This window comes from Echiichthys vipera, assembly GCF_963691815.1.
Source record: "Echiichthys vipera genome assembly, chromosome: 3".
Classification (NCBI taxonomy): domain Eukaryota; kingdom Metazoa; phylum Chordata; class Actinopteri; order Perciformes; family Trachinidae; genus Echiichthys; species Echiichthys vipera.
In genome coordinates, this window is record NC_139828.1 from 27,459,803 (window position 1) to 27,477,779 (window position 17,977).

A 17,977-nucleotide genomic window follows, 5' to 3' on the forward strand; every position below is an offset into this window, starting at 1 on the left:
TTTATCTCCTCTTGTGTGGATAAATGTAACTGCCCATTTATGTGCCTTAATGCTTCGGCAAACTGCACGTCTTCACTTGTCCAGAATGTGGCAGCAAGGCTTCTGACCGACACTAAACACATATTACTTCAGTCCTGGCTTCTATATGTCCATGGGCTTCCAGCAGTTTTAGAATTAAATTTAAGATGCTTTTAATTGCATTTTAAAGCCATTTGTGGTTTGGCTCCCTTATGTATTTCTGATCTTTTACCTAATATTCAGCACCAAGACTTTTCAGGTCTCCTGAAGAAAAGCGATTTAATGTTCTGGGGTCCAACAAAAGGGGGAACATGTCTTTATTGATTCAGCTGTAACATTATTACGCTGGTTCTCATCGTCATGAGAATCCTTGTGGAAGTGCCACACTAAACCACAGCAGAATTTTCTTAATAGATCCATATTTGGCAAATTTTCAGGTTCATTCTTTTGTTTATATACCTGCTTGAATGTTCGAAAAACATTATTTTTCTCATACTGTCTGTCTGAATATACCTGTTTTCACCCTCTGTCTGAAGCCGTCCGTCTCTTTTAGACCCCCTCCTGAAAAAGCCTAGTTTGCTTTGATTGGTCAGTGTTTCCGAGTCTTCAGCATCAGTGCTCTCAGCGTCTTGACACCGCCACTACAGCCATGGAATGACTGTAACGTCACTGTAGCAGCATATTTTTGATAGTAATCCATGTGTATTTGTTACTGTGATTTTAATAAACTCCAACAAGTTTAGTTGGACTAATCCTAACTATTAGGAATAAGGGAATAGTCTGATATTTAGGGAAATGTGCTGGCTGCATCCCTGTTTCCAGTTTTTAAGCTAAGCTAACCAGCTGCTGGCAGTAGTTTCATATTTACCAAACAGACATGAGACTACTATCATTATAATTTCTTGGAATAAAAGAGAATAAACCTTTTTTATTAAAGGTTAAGTATAGTGCAGCAGCAGATAGGTCAACTCACTCTCTCTAGTGTCTTTCTGAGTGCTGACTTGTCTTTACCAAGGCGTGTCAGCACCCTCTCCGTCTCTGCTCTCTCACTCTGTAGCTTTTGCAAAGAGCTCTGTAGATTGGTGACCTTGTCCTGGAGTTCGTCCTTCTCTCGCTGCAGCTGCTGGGAGCTCCCCTGGGCCTGCAGTTCAACTTCCTGCTGTTGCTTCAGGCTCTGGGACACAGTCAATCATATGAACATCAAAATGGAGCCCCAACCTTTCTACCTTTATTTGCACTTTAACATCAGTGTGACTCACCTCCTTCAGTGTCCTGTTATGCTTCTCCAGCTCAGAATGTTTAAGCTCCAAGTCCTCTTGGGCTCTTTGAAGGTTCTGGATCTGCTCCGTTAGTGTGTGGTTCTGCCTCTTTCTCTCTGAAAGAGCATCTCGGGTTTTATCCAGACGTTCCTATGGGCACACACGTTGACAGACACTATACAATGAGGCACTATCATCAAAACACTATTTTGCACTTAGGCTGACCCTATATTCCTCCCCTTCCTTTATATTCAGTCATTTTACACTCCTTGACATATTGTTGAACGTTGCAGGCAAGTATTGGGATTTTTCTCTTGCTTTTTATTGCAATGACCTGACAGCAATTGAGCAAATCAAGAGATTTATACCAAGTATGTCATGTTTTTGTTTGCTCAGTATCTTTAAAGTGCAGTCCCAAACTAAGACCGGAAAGCTCTCCTGAGAAGCTCTTGGAGAATTAATGAGCTTGCCTGAGCATTTTATTGCTCAGTCTTTGAGGTCCTTCAGGAAAACCACAGAGGCAAATGTAAATAAAAATGCTCAGTCTGGAGCTGAGAAGGTTACATAGCTGCACTGTAAATCAAAGCACTGCAATGGAAGCATGGCTATTCATCTTATTTTGAAGTTTCAATCAAACATCCTTATGTTGAGAGGGGGCGGGGGGGGGGGGGGGCGTACAAATAAAAAATACACATGAACATGATTTGTTTTATGTTACAGAAATGTTTTTCTTAAGATTCACAGTACCTGCAGCAGCCTTCGGTCCTGCTCACTGGCAGTCAGAGCCCTCTGTAGTTGTGTGATCTGCTCCTGGAGGGCTCCGCTGCTGCTTCTGTTGTCACTGAGGGTGTTGGACAATTTGTGGATCTGTTCTCTCAGCTGACTCTCATGCTGCTCAGCTCGAGCCAGTGACATGGCCAACTTCTCCTCACTGACCCTCAGTGTTGCACCACGGTCCTCGCTTTCACCCAGCTTCCTCCTCAGCTCCATCAGTCTTTCCTGCAAAGCCCCTGCCTCTGCATCCATCTCTGCTGCCCTGAGCTGGGCCCTCTGTAGCTCACCTTCAAGGGTGCGTTGGGAGAGCTCAAGACAGCTCACTCTGCTCTCAGCTACTTGCAAAGACTCCTTCAGCTTCTGTTGTTCTATATTTGCATTAGATTCTAAGCTCCGCAAGAGCTCCAACTTCTCCTGTAGAGGAATTGGCACAGGAGTTTATCAGATGTCACTGATGATGCTGTATACTGTTTGAGTTATGATTTATCTATATCTTTGCATTTTACATACTTGCAGTGGCCGGGATTCAGCCTCAGCAGCTTGCAGACTAGTCCTGAATTGAGCAACCTCCTTCTCAAGGTTTCTCTTCTCCCTCTCTGTACGACATACTACGTCTTCCTGCAGGGAAAGGGATGCTTGCGCCTCCTGCAATTGCTCTGCCATCTCTCTTTTTCCTGGAACAATATGTTTAATATGCTGTATGTCTAAACAGTATTAATAACTGATTTATACTGAGTTTGTAGGATCCACTGGTTTTCTTACCCTGCTCTGATTGCTTCAAGGACTTCTGTAGTTGTAGCAGCTGGGTGGCTGACTTATCCTGGCTGCCTTGGAGCTCCATCACCTGCTGACTTAGACCAACTATCTGAGCCTTGGCCTCATCCTGAGGGAATAACACATGTTTATGAGTTTTAAAAGTGCCAAAAATCTGCTGAAATATAAACACAGCAAATGACTGAATTCGATTTTTGGCCAACAGAGTTTGAGGTTTGTGTCCTTGAGTCTTTATTGAGTTATTAAGAAGTTCAAATATACCCTGTCTCTTTGTGTTTCCCTAAGTTCCTGGTGGAATTCCCGCAGGGCTGCATGCACTGAGTCCACGTCCAGCTCTTCATCTTCACCAAGAGATAAGGACGCAACAGATCTGTCTGTCTCATTGTCTCCCCCTAACCAGAGAACACACTTATTAATGAATCTGCTCGGAGCAAAAAGTGGCATAATGTTAATATGAAAGTACATGACCATACATTTTACTTGCAGGTGGTTTCTCCAGGGAGAGGGAGACCTTCTACAGGACCCAGGTGTGCCTGAGAGCCATGTATGGCTGGTGCCAAGAGTGCGGCGCACAGCTGAATACAAGCCTGCCAACTTGAGCTCCAGGTCCCTGCATTTTGCATTGGCCAGGCCCAGCTGCTCTTCAAGGCCCTGGACCTTGCTTTCAGCAAAGCCAACCTGTACAGAGAGTTCCTTGACCTTGATCCTGGAGTCTTCTAGTGCTTCCTCCAGCTGGGCAATGGTCTCTCTGTGCCTCTGGTCACACTGCTGCTGGTAAGCCTCTCTATCCTGCAGCAGCTCTTGGTTCTGATGCTCCAATGTCTCCAGTTCCACCACACGACGCTGTAGACCTGAAACCTGCACACACACACACACACACACACACACACACACACACACACACACACACACACACACACACACACACACACACACACACACACACACACACACACACACACACACACACACACACACACACACACACACACACTAAACGTGTCACTCAGCCTATTCAAACCTGACTTAAAAGACACACAATACATCCTCAAACAGCAAACTTCCGCCTCCACATGCCATCTCCACTGATCTCCAAACTGTATTCATGCCTCTTAACTTCCCAAAGGGTAAGGGATGGGAGAATGCTGCATGCACACAACCTAACAACTTTTCTTTCCTTATGGATGAGTAATTGCATCTCCCATTTGAAAACCAGGCCACGAGTTATGCAGTGAACGGTCCATTACTTTATGGATTGGTTTTACGGTTCGGTTTTGCATCCTTCGAAACCAGACAAGGAAAGCCTAGTTAAAGAGATATTTTGCCCATTTTATCCCAGGTCTATGTCATGGTCTGTCTCAGAGAGACAGGTCAAAATCATCTGAACACAATGCCCACATTGCCATGACACAGACCTGGATTAAAATCAGCCAAAAATCAGTCTAGAGATGCAGTGGGCTATCCTTGGGTTACATAATAATCTGCCGAATAAATTCCCTTACTTAAATTATTTTGTGGTATGTTTTGTTAAGAGAGTTGTGTATAGATAAAAGGATGCCACATTTGCTGAAATATGGGCAACAGGCTACAGCTACAACGACAGCAGTGGAAATCTGCAATGTTATCTAGTTACCAACACAACACACTGTAATAGGAGACAAGGTTTCTCTAAGCGTTAATGTGCTTTGAACTGACAAGCTTGTTAAATTTATTGATAGGGTTTCTAAAGTGTGTCATAAGAGGTTAAGGAGGAGATGAGTCATGACTGAGCTATAAAGTGAAACAATACATTTTGGAAATATTACCATGCCTTTATAACTGAGATACATGTAGACAAGGTCACAGAATGTTTTAAAAGACTGACATTTTGATATTTGTTGTATTAAGTTTGACAAAATATACATTAACCAGACTTCAAATATATCATAATAATGATGAAACCATTTGGAGCTGTCTCCATGCTCCTGGAAACAGAATACATTGAGAACATTATCTACTGCGGTCATGAGAATTTAGGGACCCTAGGAATGGGATAATGAGATTCCCATGAGAATTTTATAAAATAGAAAACCTAATTTTTCTCTGACATTTTTGCCAGGATGGCAATCAAAAAACAAACTAACCTTTAAACCTGGTTAATTACAATAAAACCAAGTTTATTTAATAAACTGCTGCTCCGTTATATTCACAAAATATTTCAAAGTAAAACTGAAGATAAGCCATTAGTGTTACACTAGAATATACGCTGGATATCATAATTAGAGAACAAAGTATTAATTCTTGGTTTATACTGAAATACTGTTTTTCGGAATTTGATAGAAGCTGTGGCTATACCACTGCTGTAGAAAAACCCACTACAGTTCCTGAACTGTGGAAGAGCCTGAAGAAGAATGGACCCAGATCAAACCAGAGCAGTGTGAGAAACTAGTGATGTCCTGTGGGCGCAGATGTGCTGAAGTCATTCAAAGCTGTGGCCTCTACACTTCCTATTCATTTTTTAATCCTATAGCCCGAAGAGAACATTCTTGAAATCTTCTCTTCTGTATTTCAGTATTTCAAAATAAAGAATTATTAAGAATTAATAATTTGTTCCCCTATTTTGATCTCCAGTGTGCAGTGTGTTATCATTCATGTTTTCTGTCTCTACATGAGTATGGAAGGTATTCTTCAAGTATGTATGCAAAGGTGGAATGTTTGCTCTAGCATGTTAACATTAATTCCCGGAGGCCTTCTACCTCATTCAGTGCTGCTTCTCTGCCAGCCTCGCACTCCAGGACTCTCTGCTTGAGAGTGAAACCCTCGTGACGTGCCTCCTCCTCCTTCTGCTCCTCCTGACATACCCGGGCCTGCAGCTCTTGCACCTCCTGTTTTTGCTGGCTGTTCTCACCTTCGAGGACCTTTACCTGCTCATGTTAACAAAGCACATACTACTTGAAGGTAATCCTTTATTTAAAATAAATCAGATGGAAAGCAGTTACCTCAATAATCGTTCACCTGTCTGCGCAGCTCCTGCAAATCTCTACGGGCCTGCAGGCGAGACTTCTCTAGCTCCCTCATACTGCTCCGTAGAGTGGTTGCCTCTTGGTGCATCGAGCTCCTACATTCCTCTGAGACAACCACTTTCTGCTCCCTCTCCTCCACGGCTCGTCTCAAGCTAGTCAAGATGTGTGTAAAGTTAACAAGACGGACAACATCCAAGATATCCATTGCTGCTCAACAAACTAGAAAAACGACTGAATTTGCAGGAAATATGCTGTTCCATGTGACAGCCATACCTGCTGTTGTCACTCTCTGCTCTCTTGATATAAGCTCTTAGCTCCTGGTTAGAGGCTTGGATAGCCTCTTTCTCTCTGGTCTCATCACCCAGGAGCCTTCTCAGGTCCAGAGCTTCTTTCCGTTGCTTGTCCCGCTCCTGTGCACATTCCTGGAGCTGTCTGTGAGCCTCAATCAGCTCCCTTCGCCCTTTAATAATTCCATCCTCTGCCTCTCGCAGCTGACGACGAAGAACCTCTAACTTCATGTCCACATTATGGAGAATGAAAGGCACGATACGTCAGTGAGGATAAATTAGGAGGTCTTATAGATAATCTTATTTACAAGGTTAATAGACATCCCATCTAGAAATACTTGTTTCTTCAGGAAAGTCAGGAAAATAAGTCTTGACCTGCTTTTAAATCCTGTATGTTTTTAATGTATATCCAATAACCCAATACACACAAAAGTCTTTATAAAACTTCTATTTGGCTGTTATCTAGTACCCAGGGTGCACTTCTGTAGTTACCAGGGGTATGTGGAAAGAGTATAGAGTAGCTCAACTACTTTGAAAGAATAGAAATTATGATTTGATTAAAATAATATATCCACATATTAACACTACATGTTGCTGTTATTTTATATGAGTGTGTGAAAACTCGCAAGCAAGAACAGAAGTTTAAATAGATAGTTAACAATAATGAATAAATGGTAGAAATAAACAGCTAAAAGTAATAACTAAACAGTCCAAATAGATAAATGGTTAAAATAGTTAAAAGTAATGCAAATATGGTTGACTTAGTTCTCTAAACATAGTGACTAAAGAGTTCAAATACTTAGCTTTAAGTATTGGACAAACAGTTTAAGTAGTTAGCTAACATAAAAGTACCATTAATGGATTAACAGCTGAATTAACTAGCTAAAGTAATGGATAAACAGTTACAAGTAGTAGTAGTAGTAGTAGTAGTAGTAGTAGTAGTAGTAGTAGTAGTAGTAGTAGTACGATTGCTGACCAAACCAACCTAAATATTGACAGTTCAATTGTGAGAAAAAAAACAATATCCACTTTTATATAATGAATGGTGTCATACATTTGGAACATACATAGGCAAACTATGTTTTTTAAGATTATTTTTTGGCACTTTTCCAAGCCTTTTTTATTAGATAGGACAGACGGGAAATCGGGTGAGAGAGAGAGAGGGAGATATTCAGCAATGGGCGACAGGTCGGAGTCAAACCCATGACTGCTGCCTTGAGGACCTTCAGCCTCTTTATGTGGGGCGGCTGCTCTAACCACTTAGCCACCAGCCGCCCAATACATTGGGAACCCCATTGTTGAAACCTCAACATCTCCTATCTGAAGACACTGTATGACCTACTGTATACTCTGTTTTATGGCAATATGTTGTGTTTAGCAAGAGAAATAGGGAGGACAGAGCTTATCTGGGCATGGTTAAGAGCCAGTTGGGCCCGCAGCCAGGTGCTGTCTCTCCCTGTCTCCTTACTGCGGCTTGCAGTGTAAAGAATCCACAGAGCAACATGATAAACAGCAGTCCCCCAGAGGTGGTGGCGATGGAGGAGGAGGGGAAGAGGGAGGATAAGGAGCATGATGAGGAGGAGGAGTGTTATGATCAGAGGCCACACAAGATGGTTCTTTCTCATAAACTCTAATGTGAGAAAAAACAAGCCAGTGCTGATCTGGCCAATTATACTTTATTTTATCTGATTTTTGGCAGGCTAGCGGAGGAGAAGGGCATGGAATATGAGGGCAGTTTTGTTGTGTTATGTGGAAGGGAGAGGGGGACCTGGAGTCCCAGTGGAGCCAGCCTCTCGCCTGCTGCAAGGGAGAAAATAAACATTCCCCCACTGGCTTATTTACACAAGGGGTTAACTCAAACTTTGATTTCATATTATGGTACCAGGGACCGTATCCTCCACCTTCTCATCCCCTCTCTCTCACCATGCCTTTTTCCTCTTTCGTGTTCATTAGCTCTGTCACACACTCTGACTCCTGCTTTGTCACTGTCTGACATGAGAATCCTGAAATGGGATTAGTGAAAATAATCAAACAAGGAAACGAGCAGACTTGGCAGCCAAATATGACAGTGTCGCTGAAGCTTGACTTGATATATGGTAGGGAGGGCAGTCCAAACCTCAAAACTCTCTCCACACAACCTCATTCACTATACTTTGACAAGACTAAGGAGAAAGACTGAAGACATCCTATTTTTGCTTTTTCATTGAAACTAAAAAAGTCCAACACAGATAAACAATCCCCTCTTCCAGGGAAACCAGGCTTTTAAATCAAGGCATGGTGAGGCCCTTACAACTCTGCAGTTACATCTTAATGAGGTGACTGTGAGCTTGTTATTTCACTAAAACACCCAGAGACCCTGTGGCTGGAATCCTGACCTCAAGCAACCCCAGGAGACAAGATTTACAGCTCTCATTTGGCGCAAGGCAGTATATCACTGGGCCAAAGTTATAGTCTTTAATTGCACTTTTATGTTTATATTAAGGTCAATGGAACTAATTTTCCTCCAGTGGACTTGACAGGAAAAAGACACAGAGCGAGTGCTGAGAGGGGACACCACCTTTCCTTGTAGGATTTGGCCCTGCACACTCTGCACCTGATGGCACCCTGATACTAGTAAAGCTCTGTGAAATCGGCCAATGTCAACAGCAGCCTATGGTAAATGGCTCTCCCTCATACTGGTCCTAATTGGTGCAAACTCTCCTTCACGCTAAAGCAGATCCATGGTCTCCCATCCTATGCCAAGCCAAACAAGCCTGTAATTTCCTATCCATTTCTGTGATCTTACTGTACAAACCACCTCTGGTGACTTCCACCCAATATATTCTATGATTTGCTTTATATCTCCCTGTCCATATCAACATCCTAACATTCACTTAAAGGTTCCATATTGTAAAAAGTGAGATTTTATTATAAAGCAAGTAGCTAAATACTGGGAAAGTATTGAAATGCTCAATCCACAGTGAAATGCACACAGCCTGTGTCTTTAAACAAGCCATCAGGACTTCTGTACAGTTGTGATGTAACAACTATACTATATAGAGATATAAAGTGCTGCTTGAGCACTGGTACAGTCATTCCACAGCTGCAATGAAGTCGCAGAGATGCCAAGAACGCAAATGTGTAAGACCCGGAAACGCTGACAAATCAGAGCAGCCTGGGTTTTTTCAGGAGGCGGTCTTAAAGAGACAGGCGCTAAAACGGAGTGTTTCAGACAGAGCGTGAATACAGGTACAATGGAGATCAAAATTAGAGAACAAAGTATTAATTCATTATTTATTCTGAAATACTGTATTTCACTGTATTTGACAAAACAAAAGTTTTTGTAAAAGTGCCTTGGTTATTTAAAACTTGCTAGGACAGCACTGTTATAGCCACAGCTGATATTCTATCAAATTATGAACAATAAAAAATTACAGTTTGTCAGAATAAATCAAGAATGAATACTTTGTTCTCTAATTTTGATCTACACTGTATATTCAGACAGACAATATGAGAAAAATAATGTATTTTCTGTACATTAAAGCATGTTAACATGTTTGAGTAGAAACCCCAAATACATAAAGTATATATATAAAGTATGAACCTGAAAATTCCCTTAAAAATTGACATTAGTCCTGTATGAGTTACTGTTGGAATTAATATTTTCATATGGGACCACTGGACAGTAAAACATAATATTTATGTTTAAAAGAAAGGCTAAAAAATTGGTAAGTTTTGATTGGTTCTCACCTCCTGTTGTGCATGTTCTCTCTGTTGGTTCAACTCCCTGACCTGCTCAATTAGACTCTTCTTGGAATTCTCATGGGAGATCAAAGACTCCTCAAATTGAGTCCGTAAGTCTTGTAGCTCAGACTGAACAACAGCCATTGCATTCTGGAACATGGAGGTACACAAATCAGTTAGCTGAGTTAAACTTAAATTATATGCAGTATATACTTTATATAAAGTACAAGAAAAATGACCAGAGCCAATGTGACCCTGCCATATTTTACCTTTTCCTGCTCCTGTTTGCTATGTGCCTCCCTCTGCATGCACTCAAGCTCCATGCCTGCTGTGGCCAGGTCCTGCTGCAGGGTAGCTAGCTTCTCTGTGAGGGCAGCCTTCTCTGCCTCTTTCTGGGACAAAGCCTGGTCACAACAGACCTCAAGGTCAGGGTCATTCATAATATAGATCACGAAAAGTTTGGGGACTTGGACATAAAGAAGCTCTGAGCTTAGGAAAAGTTCCACTGAAGGATAAGTAATGGACCTAGCCTCTTGCATGAAGATATTCGCAGGACATATGGCTTTCGATGGACATAGACTGGTAACCGTGAAGTGAAAAATAAATATGTTGTTTTTATGAGACAATTCTCTCAGTCTTGGCATTTCCTAAAATACACCACTCTACATTTCAAGGTTGATAAACAATCATAAAAAACCTATGAAGACCACCTCACACACCTGCTGCTTTTCACTCTCAGCCTGCAGTAGGCTTTTGTTGAAGTCCTGCTGCAGCCTGGCCAGCTCCTCCTGCACCTGCTGCAGCTCCTTCTGGCTGTGCACACGCCGTTCGTCACATTGACTACGCAGCTGTTCCTTAGCCTGCTCCCATTGAACTGTCAGCTCTGCACACTGTTGTTCCTGTAAACAACCCAACACACACACACTCCTGACTAGTTAAATAAAAAGAAAAAACATATAATTAAAAGTTACCATAACTATGCAAATCTTACTGAACCTTTTGCCGGCGTTCAGCTTCAAACTGCTCCCTGTGAATTTGCTCTTTGTTCTTCAGGGTCAGAAGAGCATCCCTCTCCACCTGCACCAGCTTCTCCTCCAGCTTACTCCTCTCCTGTGCAGCTTGGATAAACTGGAGTTCAACATCTACACGCATCCGAGTACCATCACCTGGACAGATCAGATGTATCCAATCTCCATCAAAATCCCATTCCATTATTCACTCTCATTCAGGATCAGCAAGATTTTATTTACAGTTTTATCTATAGGGGATACTCATCCATGTCTTTATGTGGAACATGCTAGCTTAACACTACTTATCTGATCCATGTGTGTTTGTGTGGAGTGGTGGGACCCTGGTCAGCTGAGAAAGCAGCCCCAGTGATCCCGCAGCCCAGCTGTTGCAGAGCTCACAGCTGAAATATGGCTCTCTAGTGGGCTGTTGGAAAGGCTTCATGGCCAGGGGGCTTGGCGGGAAGGATAGCGGAGGATAGCAGAGTCTCTGAGGGAGGGGGCTACTCACGCGTCAAGGCCTCGTTAGCCAGAAGCAAGCTGCGCCTCTCCCCCTCCATCCTGGTGCATTCGGCCTCCAGAGACGAGGCAAGCTCCTGGCTCTCAAACAGAGCTGTCTCTAGGGACTCCCTCTCTGTTCTGGAACACAGCGGTAAAGTGGTTTGAGCTCTGAAAAACACCTTTGAACCACTAGGTGTAGGTCATAAAATTCAATGATCCATTATGAGCATAGTTTCCAAATAAAACCATGTTACTTAAAGACTCTTATTACATGTGACTTGCGGTGCTTTGGAAAGTAAAATTTGCTTAAAAAGTCAAAATGACCTTTGATACATTGGCAGTTGGTCTGACTTAAACAAACACACTCAGACCGTGTTGTTTATGGTGCTTTTGAGGAGATTTACTGACTTAAATTCATTCCTTACACTCATATTCGATACATACCTAACCCCAACTCTGACCCTGACCCTTACCAATGAAGACAGAAACAATTCCATTTTCAACTAGTTTTAAATCTGAAATTGGTCCCCAACATTTTAAAGGTCAGACCACACAAACAAACAAACGCACGCACACACACACACACACACACACACACACACACACACACACACACACACACACACACACACACACAGACCTAAGTACAACCAGCTCATGCGTGAGACCACAGGCCTTTCGGTCAGCAGAGTTTAGTTTGACATCCAGAGCAGCCCTGTCCTTGGCCAGCTCCTCCCTGTCATGGGTAGCTCTCTTTAGGGCTGCGGTCTGTGTCTCAAGCTCCTTCCTGCACGCACACAGCTCCTCTGACACAGTCTGCATCTGCCTGTTGACCTGGAGACCAACAAACACACATTTTAAAAATGCCATCAACTAATTAATTTATACTTTTTGCATTATGCAGAAAAATAAACACTTTATAGTAAATCATTGCATGCATTCAAACTACAGTATACACACTTCATATCTACTGTGTATTTTAATAACTGTGAAACAAATCTTTAAAGTGTAGGAGTATGAACAGCAGAAGGAACACGGTGGGTTTTGTGTATGTGTTGCATTGAGAATGAATCACCCAACCTCTACATTTAATATGCAGCCAAATTTTCTGTACTAACATTGAACTCTGCATACCCCTCTTGTTGCTGTTATGAAGCATAAATTAAACAAACTTAAGTCATGACAGCGTATAGGAACTGCAGGGCCATAACAAATGCACAGCCTGAAGCAAAACAAAAATGATTAGTGGTGTTATGATTTTTTTCCAGTTACCACTTAAATCACTATGACACACCATAGGACCTACATCTAGCAAGAAAAATAATAAACTGGGAACATGTGCAATTCATGCGGAACTTCTGAGTTTTATTCAACATTTATTAAACTCCCACAACAGATTATTGTATGAAATTGTCCTGGGATTTATCTTTTCTATTCTAAGAAGAAATCTACCATTTTTATGTTATCCCGGATACAACTAATGTGATCAACAAAGCACAGTTAACTAAATTACGTTAATATCATGTTTTTATCTTGTGTTTTATGTTTTATGTTAATTTTCCTGAGTGAGAGCAAAAACAATTGTCCTGCCTTAGTTGGACTATAAAGGTTATTCTATTCTATCTTTTAGAAATTCACTGAATTCAGCAGGTTATTTAAAATGGAAATTGCACAAAAATATTAGCATGATGGATTTGCAAATGGAGATCTCAGAGTAATCGACAGATTTCAGTGTCATTTAAAGGAATATCTAAACATTTAAGGAAATACATTTATTCACTTTGTTTTGAGTTTGATGAGAAGATGTTAACACTCTCATGTCTACGTTAAATATGAAGCTGGAGCCAGCAGGCAATTAGCTACGCATCAAGGAAAGAAGCAAGCGGAAAGAGGTAGCATGGCTCTGTCCAAAGCCTTTCTAAAGATCATATTAACATGTTATTACTTTGTCTGTAAAAACAACAAGTACCTGCAGAAACAATTCTTTTGGTGACTTCCTGATGGAGAGCTAAATTCACTGAGATTGGTATCAATCTTTTCATCTAACTGTCAACGTGAAAGTTAGTGAGCTTGTTTCCCAAAATGTCCAATTACTCCTTTATAGCTTATTTTCTTGGTTTATTAAACAATAATAATGCCTTTGGGGCCACTTGGTAACATATCAATACACAATGGCAGAGTCTATAATGGGCCCCTGGAACTTCTAATATTCCACTGCAACAAATTGTTTGAAAAGCAACAATCACTTCTATTTGATTTTGAACCAAACAGAAATGAACTCACACAAACTAAATATTAGCACATGATGTCTTACAGCCTCTCCTTAGGTAAATATTAAGGTGGAAGAAATATGTTATGGATGTGAGCAGCACCCAATAAAGGGTTTCAAACATGAGCTTATTGCAATGAAGGCCACTCCAGGGCTTATTTTATACACAGCTGATTTATTTTTACAGATAAGCTATCTAAAAATGTTTGGATGAAATTTGTCAAATTGTTAAGGTTTGTTATATTTTAGCAGAGATCAACACGGATATTCCAGTTTCACTTTCAGAACAGATAACAAAACAGGAGAGGATTCTTTTCATTCTTTAGGGGATACAATACGGAGATCTGGATCTGCTGAGGGATGAATGGGAATACATTAGGTGCTAATTTATTGGGTCTTTCACTAACTCCCACTGGATATTATGTGTCTATCTATTTATCTTTTCCAGTTCACATTTGTTCATGAAGATCCCTTGCTTGTTATGTCCCAAGCTACTCATAAAACACAGAGTATAGCTCTAACTGCTCTCCATATCCCATTTGTAAGAAAAAAACATAGCAGATGTCTCCAGTACCTCCGATCCATTTTAATGTGACAACAAGCTCCATGAACCTGCTGAAAGCTATTAATAACATCAACATAGTTCTCCCAGGTGGTGGGAGCTGGAAGGATGGAGGCTGAAGTGTGTGAATGGCCGGGGGTCTCTGACCTGGGACTGCTGCTCCAGGGCCTGAGCATTCTCCTTCTGTAGCCGGCTTAGCTCTGCTTCAAGCTTCTGGCAGAGATCCTGCAAATGGCTGTGGGAGCTCTCCAGGGCTTGTTTCTCAGCGAGCAGATTCATCATCTCTTGTTGCACCCGTACTGTCTCCTCTCTAGCTGCTGCCCGCTCCATATCAGCTTCACGTCTACGTTCACCAAGATCTGTCTTCTCACCTTCTGTCTGGAAGGGCAGCTAAAACATTTAACTTCTGTTCTCTTCAATTCCTCTTTCCATCAACATTACAGGGCAATTGAACCCATACTGACCTGCAGCAGAATACGATTGAGTTCCACCTTGTCTTTGGCTAAGCCTTCGCTCAGTGCAGCCATTTTGGCCAGAGAATCTTTTAGAGCAGCCTCCTGATTCTGCAGTTTTGTGAGGGCTAACTGATGTGCACCACTCTGGGACTCCATCTGTGGAATGAATCATAAATTTACACCCTCAGTGAAAATCTAGCGATACAGATCAGGCTACCTGGTTCAGAACAAAGGAGTCTACCTTGCTAAGAGCCAGAGCAAGACTGGCCTTATCATCCTCCAACACCTCCTTCTGCAGGGTGATTTGACTCAGAGCCTCCTTCACTGTCACAAGCTCCCTACGCAGATCTGACTGCTTCCCTTCAAGCTCCTCCAGACTCCTCTCGCTGAAACACAAAATGTAACATACATAACTCTCACATTGCTTCTTTGTCTGACACACACACACACACACACACACACACACACACACACACACACACACACACACACACACACACACACACACACACACACACACACACACACACACACACACACACACACACACACACACACACACACACACAAACACACACAGATTATTCATATAAACAAAATCCCTTAACAGCAATTCATCTTCACTTTGAAAGATGGAGAAAAGTTGGTGCCAAACGCCAGAACACTGAGGGAGTTACTTTTTCGCTGTATCGCATGTCCTTCTCCAATTCTTAGCTAATCAAATGTTTTTTTTAAAAAAAGAAACCATCAAAAAGAGGAGAAAAAAACCCTTCCTCTTGCATGAGTGCAGTAATGCAATGTAAATCATTTACATTTTCATCCAAATGTCATCAGGGTGCATTGTCGGCCGGAGAATGACATGTGTTACTGATCTGAACTGTAAACAAGGGAGCTTGAAAACGATCACGGGTGACGGGATGTGTGTTGTGTAACGGTCATTCTCCCTTGCTCGTGCTGTACCCTCTCTGGGCCTCTGTGCGCTGGCGTGCCAGCTGCATCTCCAGATCCTCCCTCTGCTGCCTCAGGAGGTCCCGCTGTCTCTGGATCTCCAGCGACGAGCCTCGCAGTACCTCCAGCTCTGCACTCTTGGAGTCCACCTCCTGCTGCAGCCGTGACTGCAGCTTCTGTAGGCTGCCCTTCTCACTGTGGTAAATGAAGGTCGAGAGAGGCAGAAGAAAAGAAAGAGAGAGTATGTTAAGGTCAGTTGTTGCACAATGCTCATCATCATTGTTCTAACACTTGATTTTTTTCTAAAAAACAAAACACTTCACAACGTAAACACTTATTTCATATTGTTGTATAAATATTTACTTGAGTAGTTTACTTTTAGACTATTTTTGAAAATGATAGTGAAGTAAAGTAACATAGTGAACATAAAGCCAAACTAGAATAGCTGTTATCGCCAGAACATTTGTATTTTTCTTAAAACAACATTTAAGCATGGTGAAACAGAACACACAGCTAAGCAACTCCCTTTTTATCTGCAGTATTGAAGCCTCATCAAAGTCAAGAAAAACGATAATAAATGCGTAATCTGGGTTTACCTGGAGATGAGCTCCAGTGAGCAGCGATATCTGCTGCTGTCTCTGAGGCTTTCCTCCAGAGCTGTTTTAGCTTCCTGACTTTCCCTCCTTATTTCCTGGATCTTCTGCTCCAGCTCTCTCCTCTCAGTGTCCCTCTCCTGCAGGTGCTCACGTAGTGTTTTCACTTGCTCCAGTGCAGCATCCAGATGCCCACGCAGGTCCTGTGGTTTAGACGTAGGTGCATTGTTTATGGTGTGTAGGTAAAGGAAACATATTATCCTTCTATGACAGTGGTTCCAAACATTTTTAGCCTCTGACCTCTTAAAATAAGAGGCCGGTGGCACAGTGGTTAGAGCAGTCACCCCCTTGTAAAGATGCTGAAGGTCCTCGCGGCAGCGGCCGTGGGTTCAACTCCGACCTGTGGCCCTTTGCTGCATGTCTCCTGCTCTCTCTCACCCCATTTCCTGTCTGTCCTATCTAATAAAAAAGGCTTAAAAAACTGCCAAAAATAATCTTTAAAAAAAAGTATAATCTTGAAATACACATATATTATTTCTTATTTCATATTTTGTTCATACCTTCAGGTTAGGCGCATAGACTGTGTTAAAAACATGGATGTAGCTTCCGGGAAGCAATGCAAAGTGCCTTAAACCTACATTATTTCTAACGTTCAGCAGGGGGCGACTCCACTGGCTGCAAAAAAGAGGTCAGGTTGTACAAAAGTCAATGAAAAAATGACCTACTTCTCACATGATTTATTACGTCAGTAAACATTTGCCTAATGAGTTTATGGTCTCAATCACTAATTTCAAGTCTTTTTCAATACAGCACAATGTCCATTCTTATTTATGGTCCTGTTTAGAGTAAAATTGACAATAAAACAGGGTATGTCTTAGGGCACGGCTATCTGGTGATTGACAAGCTGCTAAAACGATAACCTGTCAATTGACATAGACTTAATAATGCCTATCCATGGTACTGCGTAAATTTAAATAGCTGTCAATTCGTTTTTGTTTGTCTGAAGTCTTAGGACAAGAACCTTCTCACAGTGTGTTTTCTGTACATGAAAGTTAATCATAACATTTTGGTCACCTAAAAATGTCCTGTTCAGCATTCGGTTCACCATGCTAACCTAGCTAGCCAGCCAGCATTACTTATAATATCTATGTTTATATAGCACTAATCCAAACAAAGTTACAAAGTGCTTCATATAAAAGAATAAAAGAAAAGGACAAACACAACCATGAGAAACTTAAGGCAAACTTTACTGATTTTTAACTTGTTCTTTGTATTACTCATGGATGTATTATAAGACCTAACAATACATCCATAGTACTGCCGTACATTCAGATGTACAGCATCAGCTGGTTGAAAATCTGCAACGCTTCCCTCTCCTCAGAATTTTGGCATAGCAGCCCCAACAAGGTTCAGCACACCCACTTAGCTCTACCCTCTTGTCCAAATATGGTCCCGTCCGGTTTTAAAAGATGCCGCTGATAGCCGCCAATAGCCAAACTCAAGGGTTCAAAACAGAAGTCCACAAACCAATGGATGACGTCAGGGAGGCTACGTTCACTTCTTTTATACAGTCTATGGTTGGAAGCCACTGTTCTACAACATCTATAATGATGAAAAAGAGCAGCAAAGGCCAGCCACTTTTGTTGGACCTGTGTTTGTTTCTGGTGCTTGGAGAGTGCACTCTGCACAGCCATCAGAGTAGTGTTCCTCAGAGGAGACCGTCCATGAAGGGGTGAGGAGGACGCACTTTCAGAGCCACTGCCATCACCTTCCCTGCCAACCAACTGGATAAAGCAGATATAGAG

General features: G+C 41.9%; 1 protein-coding gene across 1 annotated transcript in view; it reads right to left on the bottom strand.

Moving 5' to 3' along the window:
- Positions 1-17,977, bottom strand: part of crocc2 (ciliary rootlet coiled-coil, rootletin family member 2) — a gene marked incomplete at both ends in the record, with an annotated part of 36,316 nt that overhangs the window by 1,625 nt on the left and 16,714 nt on the right. The window contains 22 exons of the mRNA XM_083939394.1: positions 992-1,192; positions 1,278-1,427; positions 2,025-2,465; positions 2,562-2,725; positions 2,814-2,934; positions 3,087-3,217; positions 3,299-3,683; positions 5,561-5,728; positions 5,820-5,979; positions 6,101-6,339; positions 9,844-9,987; positions 10,107-10,241; positions 10,557-10,736; positions 10,834-11,003; positions 11,356-11,483; positions 11,986-12,179; positions 14,324-14,554; positions 14,641-14,787; positions 14,873-15,017; positions 15,592-15,774; positions 16,176-16,375; positions 17,822-17,956. Of these exons, the coding sequence (XP_083795520.1) occupies positions 992-1,192; positions 1,278-1,427; positions 2,025-2,465; positions 2,562-2,725; positions 2,814-2,934; positions 3,087-3,217; positions 3,299-3,683; positions 5,561-5,728; positions 5,820-5,979; positions 6,101-6,339; positions 9,844-9,987; positions 10,107-10,241; positions 10,557-10,736; positions 10,834-11,003; positions 11,356-11,483; positions 11,986-12,179; positions 14,324-14,554; positions 14,641-14,787; positions 14,873-15,017; positions 15,592-15,774; positions 16,176-16,375; positions 17,822-17,956 (4,152 nt within the window). The remainder of the gene's footprint in view (positions 1-991; positions 1,193-1,277; positions 1,428-2,024; positions 2,466-2,561; positions 2,726-2,813; positions 2,935-3,086; positions 3,218-3,298; positions 3,684-5,560; positions 5,729-5,819; positions 5,980-6,100; positions 6,340-9,843; positions 9,988-10,106; positions 10,242-10,556; positions 10,737-10,833; positions 11,004-11,355; positions 11,484-11,985; positions 12,180-14,323; positions 14,555-14,640; positions 14,788-14,872; positions 15,018-15,591; positions 15,775-16,175; positions 16,376-17,821; positions 17,957-17,977) is intronic.